Below are 9,341 nucleotides of genomic sequence, written 5' to 3'. Positions count from 1 at the left end.
TTTATCAACCTGAAAAGTCGAAACTCGAAAAGATAAAATAATAAAAAAAGAATTATAAATGTTAAAAATTAAAAGTAAATGAATAATTTGAGATATATTTCAAGTTTTTTTAAGGGTTATACTTTGATTACATTGTTAATGAGTTTCCCTTAAATAAACAGAAAATGAAGGTTTATATGGTCTCAATTGAATCTGAAAATAAAGTCTACGAAATGGTCAAATAAACCCTCAATTCAATAATTTTGTTGTCTGCAGGAAAATTTTATAAAAAAAAATCAAGTTTATTAATTTTCTCAGCAACTAAGAAATTTCGGCGTTTCGGTTCTCCACCTATGTTATAAATTTCCAAATCTTGGCTATCAAGCTTTTTGTAATAACCAAGAAAATGTGATTCACATATGCAATCTTAAAGTACGACCAATCAGAAGCTTAACTTTGTACTTTTTTTATCCATTTTCGACACTATCATGAAAGGTAAACTGTCGCCATCTTTTCCCAAGAAAAAAGAAAAATCTGTCCCCTCCCTCGTCGGCATTATTTAAGAACCACGTTTTTCAAGTAGTGAGTCAGGAAATTCAAACTATACTTTTATAAACAACAATTCCTTAGGATTCATTGGTGATCTGTCAAATTTTGGTTTCCTAAAATTAAGCTGTGTGATATAATTAAGAATCCGATCTTAATTTCACATTTTTCAACGAACATTTTTATGAACAAAGTGCCTGAATGATATTAATTACTAATTGATTATTCTTTTATCATCTTGAAAATTATTATGACCACGCTTAACTAATTATCAAAAATAGTCAAACTTATATTTCCATCTGAGGTAATTACTTGTTTTTATATGTTGTAAATCGAATTGATTTTGCTTGATTTGTAGGAGTCTTAAATTGGGATTTGAATATAACAAATGATCTAGCTTTTTGCTTTTGCAGACATACGTAAAATTTGCATGCTTCATGAAAATGATTCATTTATTCTTCATTTGGAATGTCTATGGCCCACACTTTATTATGGCAGTGTTTCTTAGTTTTTACCAGGTTTTTAATGGGCTCCTAAAGTCTTTGTTGGGCAATTTTCTTAATTAATTGGTATTATTTTCTTATTTTTCAGGATTTTTTTTTTTGAAAATGATCATTATCATGAAAGGAAAAAACCTGAAATTCTTGAAAAATAATTAAGAAAATAATAAGAATTAAGAAGAGGAAAATTTATGAGTGTGCTTAAGTGTGGAGATTAATTATTTTCTTTAATTATTTAAAACTAGTCCATAGAAAATAAAGGCCGCAGCACATTTCCTTGTAATATACTTAATTAGGCTTGGTTGGTTTATATTTCCTGCATGAATTATTAGTTGCATATTAGACAAGAATATATCATCATCAAGGCAAATTTTTTATATTAATTATCAATAATATTAGTATAATAATTTTATATTTACATTATGAATCATTACCTTACTCTATTTTTTTAATACATTCATAGACCTTATAATATTATAAAAAGCCTCACACTTAAGTATTTTTTTCTTTTTACAATTAATGAGTTAAAAAAATGGATTTATTGATAATAATTTTACTAACTTTTTAAATATTTTAATAAAGATAAAATACAGAAATTATTAAAATTTTGAGTTTCATAATGATTAAAATTAATTTTCAGAATTTCAACGGAAGCAGCTGTCCCCAGTGCCCCCACCCTGAATCCTGATCATGATTATTATTAATCACCTTTTTCGTTATAAAAAATTGGATTCAATTTGAAAGAAGGAAAAGGGGACTATGCCCTACATCATGTCATTTTTGTGAACCAAATGGAACCAAAAAAAGGTTTACACCCCTAATCTTTTAATATTTCAAATTTCTTTTTGGTCTTATATATGAAATTTTATTTTAAGAACATGTCATAGGAGAGACTATGTCAATGAATCGGACACTGAATAAAAAATTACATATTAAACGTGTTTGAAGGGTTATGCAAATTAAGCGGCTGAAAAGCGTTGAGGGGTCAAGTGATATTCAAGGCTGTTTTTTTTCTTTTTTTTTTTTTGTTGCTGTCAAACAAAAACCGTAGAATTCTAAAATTCTTCGCTTGAAAATCAAATTTTATCAGATGATTTAAAACCTATAAATACATGATCTCGATCAGCGTCTTTGTCCCGCTCAGGCTTTCTCCAACAACTTCCAAACAAAAACAATAAAAGCCAAAACCAATATATTCAACAACAATTATTTTTCCTCTTTGCTTTAGCTTCTCCAAGGAGCCATGCAGAAGCGTTGTTTTTCATCTGCCAATAACTTGTGCCGCAAAGTCCTTCAACCCCGAACCTCATTAATCCAGGCAACTACCATACCCCCTTGCGATATCTTTATTAACCATCGTGGGATTGATACAAAGAGAACCATTGCAGGGTTGCTTCATGACCATATTTTCAGGATGGGGCTAAGGCCTTTCCTGGATAGCAGGAATATGAAGCCTGGTGACAGGCTATTCGAAAAAATCAATCCCGCTATCTGGAATTGTAAACTTGGTGTAGCAATCTTTTCGCCCAACTATTGCAATTCCTACTTTTGCCTCCACGAGCTTGCTCTCCTAATGGAGAGTAAGAAAAGGGTTATACCAATATTTTGTGACATGAAACCGTCTCAGCTTCAGGTTATGGATTATGGAACAAGTTCAACCAAGCAACTGCAAAGGTTTAGGTGGGCTCTTGAGGAGGCAAAGTACACCGTTGGACTTACATTTGACACTTTAACAGGGTATGAATACCTTTCCAAACTTCTTTTTTGTACTAGAATTGACTTAATCATTGAATAGAATTTCTGCCTTTAGAACCAATTCTGGAGAGTTGGGAGTTGTTCTAATTTTTTTTCCATTTTTGGGTATGCAGTGACTGGTCGGATTTCTTGAATACTGCAACCGATGCTGTCATTAAGAACTTGGTGGAGTTGGAAGCGGAAAATTCAAGCAAGAAAAGTACATATATTGTGCAGGATCGTCAATCAGAATGAAGATATTCTTTATTCGTTAAGGCATTAGGTTAATTTCTGTCTCTAACCCCTTACGTTTTCCTTCAATTCAATCATTTTTTCGTATAGGAGGGAACCAAAAGGTTAAATTCCTAAACACTTGATGGGGAGATCTCCAATTTTTTTGTAAGATTAATTCGTCTTCTTCCTTTTTTTTTTTTCGATCTCCCATCATTGACAATTAGTGAACAAATAATTACAATTCAAAACCTGTTGTAACATGCATTAGGACAGAATTAATATTCTCTTGTAATAAGTTCAAGATTCAATAAAATTGTTTTTTTTTTTTTTAATTTCATCACCATTCGAGTAAGCCTATGTCTTCTCTACTTCTTTCTTCGAGACTTGAAGATGTTGGCAGAAGGAAACTGCGAGGACAGGATCACCGAAATTTCAATAATCAATCTGGGTTGATTCCCAGAAATTTAATGTTGGAAAATTCCCAGGACTTTGCATCAGTCTATCACCGCAATCTATGGAAGTTTTCACGAATTTCTTTCAAATTGTTGTTTCATGGCGGGAAAATATATACTATTATATAAGTAATTAACGTGTAGGATATATATATATTTATATACAGGGCTGATTTTTTTCTCACATCAATTTTATAGTCTGATAAAAAAAAGGTGATCTTTTAATGAAAGAAAATTGAAGTAAATTATTGAACTGAAAAAAAGAAATAATATATAGTCTAGTATTCTATGTATCATCTTTTTTTTTCCTTCTATTTTCCTTATCCTATATCAAATCACTGAACAAAGAAATATTGTTTTTCCCTTGTCCCTTTCTCAAATTATTTCTTTTCCCCCATGAAGCATAATTGAAAAATTATAGAATTAAATGAAAAAATAAATAAAAGATTACATATTTCAAAATGATGTATGTTTTTCAAAATGATGTATGTTGGTGTATCAACGTTGGCAAAATCTTTTCAATGCTAAATGGGATAAGATCTATTAGGGTTGACTTTGGGGGGTTGAAAAAATTACTGCTTTTGATGCTAATGCCAGTATCACATGCTCGTCAAATTCTTTGACTCAATTTAATTGCCAAGAAATTATATGGACATTTGCCCATCGTTTATTGCAAAAGAAATCAAAGCACGCTACAAATAATAAATTTCTAAATTTCTTGTTGCTGATGAACATACATAGTAGTATATCAAAAATGGAAAGTTATAGGCAAGCGCAATATTTAATCAAAATTATTTTTTTTAAAGAAAAAATTGTAACTTAAAAATAAGGGAAAAGTTATAGATATTATGATTTGATTTTTAAATTTGTTAATTGTCAACTTTGAAATATAATTATATAAATTAATTGAATTAAATTCTAAATTCAAATATATTTAAAATTATGCAGTCTCTTTGGTCTCCAAAGGCATACTTGGGGGAGGGGGAATTGAAGATGAATGAGATTTTATATAAATTGCTAACTCAATTTTCTTCTTGTTCTCATGATGGAAGATGACATTATCTTGTGTTTCTTTTTTCCATACTTAATTTCCTTTCCTAGCTAGGTTTTCTTCTCTGACTCTCTCTCTCTATATATATAATTAATACAAGTGGAGATGGATTGAATTGATATTACTTGAAGAGCTGATTTAGTTAATATAGTAATGTTTTACTTGGGTTTTGACTCAAATGTTTAACCAACCACTTTTGTCCCTAATAATCATGCGAAACATGCCTTTGAAAACATTTAGGTTAGCAATAATTTTAATCTTCAGCCATTATCAATTGGGTTTTAAGTATATATCTAGCTTAAAAATCTATTAAAACTCGTTGTCATTGACCAAATTAAATATATATGATTGTCAGCTTGTCATTTCTCAGGTGTGCTTCAACGATGAAACAAACTAAACAAAGAATAATTAAAGTAATGAAAACTTTAATTGCAGCTGAACGACATTTTATAATTCTAGGAGTTTTTGTCTTTTGTATTTGAGGTTGTTTTGATCACTAAAGTTTAACATTCTATTAACAAAAAACGGGAGTTAGCAAGAGTTTCTTCCATGTTTATAGAGTTATTCTAGCATATCCTTCCGGCATATTTGATCCACGCAGAGATTTGACAAAAATGAAAATAAGGGTTTTGTTTGATCCTATTCTTTAAATAACATATATATTAAATTTTCTTGGATTAGTATGTTGTTGCAGAAATAGTGACTAGATGCTTGACACCAACACCATGCAGTTTACAGCCTTCGGAAAGCACACTCCAATTACTTCCATTTTCTTTATATTTGACTTTGAAAATTCTAACAGTGGACCGACACCCTTCAATCTGCAGTCTTTTAGTGTTATCTGTTCGTTAGAGTAATTAATTATGGCTTGAAACTATTAATAAATGTATACTTAAAATGAATGAAAATTCCCACGAATTCTGTACTTATAAACTGAACCGTCTTTTACTTCACATCAATTGCCTACACACTGCTGAATAGGTCTAACCGCGGATTCTTGGAATTAATCCTTTCACCATTGGTCTTTATATGACTCATGCTATATGTATATTTTAATATTGCAGCATTAATGTTTAAAATAGAAGACCATAGCCTTTAATCTTCTTGAATAGGACCATCTAATTCAATGAATCTTTTTTAAACCCAATTTTAATACACGACTTTGAATTTCAAATTCTTTCTCAAACTCCTTGATTTGGTTGTTGGGTTATTTATTTATTGTTTTCCGAAATCTTGTGACCTCTTGCTATCAATTGTTTGTTGACAGAGTAAATATTGTCTTTGCCTTGGGTTCTGTAATTCTATGAATTGAAACAGCTTAGCTGTTTCCTCAGGTTTTGACAGACACCAAGAATCCATTAATAACCCTGAAATTGCTGAATCAGAAATCTTGGTTTAATGTCAGGATTTGAGCTAAAATTTCACACAACTACTGGATAGGTAGTATAATGCTCATGTTTTAAGAAAGTAACTTTGATATTCTTTTCAGTATGGACTTTTGCTAGTATATTTTTCCCCCAAGAGCAGCATATGCTCTTGTTTCAATTGGTTTGGCAGGACTTGGATACAAGTATGTAAATCTTGGTATGAATCAAAAACAAGATTTTCATAATTTTTTGGTCCATACCTATGGATTCTTTGGACAATAACCAGCAAACTGTAATGGTGATTGCTTGATTTTCACCTCTTTCCTGATTGGTTGTGTTAAAGCAGATGACTGTTGGGCTGAAGGGGAAAGAGAGAAGAAGGGTAATTTAAGGGCCAAAGCCACTAACTTTCCTTCGGGCATTAAGGCCCTTGCAGAATATATATGTTCTTGCCAAAGGCTTGAAACTTGGGATATATGCTGGTGCTGGGTAAATGTCCCTCAATTATTTTAATAATGTCTACAAAATTTATTCAACTTATAAAACGAGTATAGCAAAGTGTTTGAAAGTTTAAACTTTGTTCGATCTCCACAGTAATAGAACCTGCAGTGACAGAGTGCCTGGCTCTCTTGGGCATGAAGATTAAGATGCAAGAACTTTTGCTGAATGGGTTGGTGTCCTTAAGTTCACAGGATTCCAGCTAATGGGGCCCCCTTTTGTAAGGGTTTGACTACTTAAATTTTCACTAGTTCCTGGCATGCTGGAAGTGGGCAATGGAGTGATGAGTGTTGAGGAATGTGGGTCTCATTTTAGTATTTGGGCTTTTATGAAGGTGTGTCTATTTGCACCTGATCTGTTTGATTATATATATAGTAAAACTTTAGCTAGCAGGCTCCTATGCTCATTGGATGCGATGTTCGTTCTGCAAGCAGAAAGACTCTAAGGATCCTTGGAAACAATGAATTTGGCATTGTCATGGTACAAAGGATCAGCATTGAGGGATTATCTTTTGCAAAATAACACTCTAGATTATCTTTCATTGAAAGAATTTAGAAAATGCTACAAGGTCTATATATTTCAACAATGACAATGCCAGATTGATTGTCTTGTGATATGAACAAAGCATGTAATCTCTGGCATCTAAAACCAGCTGTTCTTACCTAAAGAACAAGTGAGTTGGCATTAGGAAAGTTGCTGTCGCCATTTAACTCTGCCTATGAGACCTAACCTTCTATGAAATAGGACACCAGCAGCTCCACGTGTGTGCAAACCACAGCTTGGGCAAATCTGAATATTCAAAGATTTAGTTGCAAAGAAGAAAAGCCAAAGGAGAGAAAAAGAAAGCATATATAAAAGGGGCTGCAGATTCTTAATTAGATTTTTCTAAACCAAAAAAATAAATAAAGTGAAATAAATAAAGATGACTGGAGTTCATAGAATGTGCAAGAGCGAATAGACACCAACATGAAAGCATGCATTTTCTGAAGGCTATAACTTACATGAAGTTACATAAGTGGAGTTCGTGAAATTCTTTGTTTATATATTCGAATCGGTTTATATAGAAGGGAAATGACGAATTGCAGGGTCAAAACACCCCTTGCTCTGTGGGATTATGCCTGTTGATCTTCACAATCTCTCCTAGTTCAAGAGATCAATAAGTTGTTTTGCATTGTTATTCTCAAAGAAATGAAATAAAAAAGAAAGTATAGGTCAAAAACACTTATGCTTGCAAACCTTACACACTCGCCCTTTTCTCTTGAAAATTAGTTTTTTCGACAGAATTGAGGCTGTTACATAAGAAAAACATGACATGAAAGCGTAGAGACAGTTCCAAACCTGCGATACCGTAAACCTGTCCCTTCCCAACTTTGCTTATGTGGTCCCCACCACCCATCCACCACGTGTCATCAAATCACTGGTGCCCACTTGGCCCTTTATCAGAACCTAAAAGCCAGCCACTCTGTCTGCCACCCCCCCATACCCCTCCCCTTACCTTATAACATTAAGTCATTAACATATATCTAAATTTGTCATTTTGATCTTCCTGGTCAATAGTCTTCAAACGCAAACACCATATATTTCATGACAATTAGAAAGAAAATTTTAAATCAAAGGTAAAATCCAGCAAATTAATGGAAAGTACGGATTCATCATCAGCCTCGCCTCACCCGCAACTCCCGCCAGGGTTCCGATTCCACCCGACTGACGAAGAGCTAGTAGTTCACTACCTCAAAAGGAAGGTTGCTTCTGCTCCTCTACCTGTTACAATTATAGCAGAAGTTGATCTTTACAAGTTTGATCCATGGGAGCTGCCAAGTATATAAATAGACCTAAATTTACATTCGACCATTTTCTGCTTGATCAACTCATATTTAGCCAAAATACTTGATGTACAAGTCTTTGAATTGTGCGATTTTGTAGGTAAGGCGACCTTTGGAGAGCAAGAGTGGTATTTTTTTAGTCCTAGAGACAGGAAATATCCGAATGGCGCAAGGCCTAATAGAGCTGCAACTTCTGGTTATTGGAAAGCCACAGGGACCGATAAGCCGATTGTAACTTCTAATGGAAATCAAAAGGTTGGAGTCAAAAAAGCTCTAGTATTCTATCGAGGCAAGCCTCCAAAAGGGATTAAAACAAATTGGATCATGCATGAATATCGCCTTGTCAACAATAATTCTACTTCAAAGCCACTAATTGTTGATGTACACAACAGGAAAGCTTCTTTACGGGTACGTGGGTAATCCGTTAAAGTCCCACATAAATATAAGCTTTAGATCATTAACTGATGTGTTTTTTTTTTTTTTTTTTCTCTACTCTCTTCTATCTGCTTTGTGTTTTGGTTTCTGTTTTCAGCTTGATGATTGGGTTTTATGCCGGATTTACAAGAAGAATAATACCCAAAGACGGACGGCGAGGGGCAAAGACTATACCATGGAGGGCGTGCAAGCAACACTGCCAACTTCTAGCCATCAAAACCCAAGACTTCCAACATCGAAAGCCACAAGTTATGGTTCAACGCTAGAACATGAAGAGAATTTCTTTGAAGGGATATTAAAAGGAGAAGGCATGCAAAACAGTTCCATTTCACAAATAGCTGCGTCTTCAAGTTCAAAGCAAAATCTTTCCATGGCCTTAGCTGCTAGTACAACAAACTCAGGCCTTGTTAAACGTGCACTTCCTCCACAGAACTGGATTCAACCAAATTCAATAGAGTCACAGTCCTGCAAAAGATTCCAGGGTGATCTAAATAGTAGTAACACAGCTGGCTTCGATGATACCAACTCATTTGTTTCTTTTCTCAATCACCTACCTCAAAACGCTCCATTTCACCATGGCACGCTCGTTGGATCCCTTGGCGACCGGCAAAAGTTTATACTTGCTAGCTTGAATTGGAACTCTTAGTTTGGGTTCCAATTCAAGGCCTTGATTGATGTAACTTGTAAGTGTAACTAATTAAATATACATCTCTGTTATAATA

The 9,341-nt window shown here is 33.5% G+C and overlaps 2 protein-coding genes across 3 annotated transcripts; both read left to right on the top strand.

Annotated features, from left to right (window-relative positions):
- The first annotated feature begins 2,086 nt into the window (after nucleotides 1–2,086).
- On the top strand, nucleotides 2,087–3,607 carry LOC111281367 (putative 2' cyclic ADP-D-ribose synthase BdTIR). Its single transcript, XM_022869095.2, has 2 exons — nucleotides 2,087–2,762; nucleotides 2,894–3,607. Exons 1-2 carry the CDS (start codon nucleotides 2,269–2,271, stop codon nucleotides 3,012–3,014), a joined length of 615 nt encoding a protein of 204 aa, XP_022724830.1. The 5' UTR covers nucleotides 2,087–2,268; the 3' UTR covers nucleotides 3,015–3,607.
- A 4,268-nt stretch (nucleotides 3,608–7,875) lies between these two features.
- On the top strand, nucleotides 7,876–9,341 carry LOC111280957 (NAC transcription factor 25-like). Of its 2 annotated transcripts, none has more exons than XM_089757029.1 (3): nucleotides 7,876–8,179; nucleotides 8,261–8,592; nucleotides 8,717–9,341. In XM_089757029.1, exons 1-3 carry the CDS (start codon nucleotides 7,996–7,998, stop codon nucleotides 9,263–9,265), a joined length of 1,065 nt encoding a protein of 354 aa, XP_089613155.1. In that variant the 5' UTR covers nucleotides 7,876–7,995; the 3' UTR covers nucleotides 9,266–9,341. The 2 variants fall into 2 exon arrangements, with proteins under 2 accessions (XP_089613155.1, XP_022724245.2); XM_022868510.2 differs by having other exon boundaries at nucleotides 7,890–8,179; nucleotides 8,285–8,592.

This window comes from Durio zibethinus, chromosome 28 (assembly GCF_047325235.1).
Source record: "Durio zibethinus cultivar Kanyao isolate XHJ-2024 chromosome 28, ASM4732523v1, whole genome shotgun sequence".
NCBI lineage: Eukaryota > Viridiplantae > Streptophyta > Magnoliopsida > Malvales > Malvaceae > Durio > Durio zibethinus.
Note: the sequence above shows the minus strand (reverse complement) of the source record. Positions and strands in the feature narration are given on the sequence as shown.

What these genes read in the sequence shown, in the direction of transcription:
- LOC111281367 (XM_022869095.2), top strand. Translation starts at nt 2,269, where the DNA reads ATGCAGAAGCGTTGTTTTTCATCTGCCAATAACTTGTGCCGCAAAGTC. An exon ending in ACATTTGACACTTTAACAGG is followed by an intron (nt 2,763 to 2,893) that starts GTATGAATACCT and finishes TTGGGTATGCAG; the next exon opens with TGACTGGTCGGATTTCTTGA.
- LOC111280957 (XM_089757029.1), top strand. Translation starts at nt 7,996, where the DNA reads ATGGAAAGTACGGATTCATCATCAGCCTCGCCTCACCCGCAACTCCCG. An exon ending in TGATCCATGGGAGCTGCCAA is followed by an intron (nt 8,180 to 8,260) that starts GTATATAAATAG and finishes TTGATGTACAAG; the next exon opens with TCTTTGAATTGTGCGATTTT. An exon ending in ACAGGAAAGCTTCTTTACGG is followed by an intron (nt 8,593 to 8,716) that starts GTACGTGGGTAA and finishes TTCTGTTTTCAG; the next exon opens with CTTGATGATTGGGTTTTATG.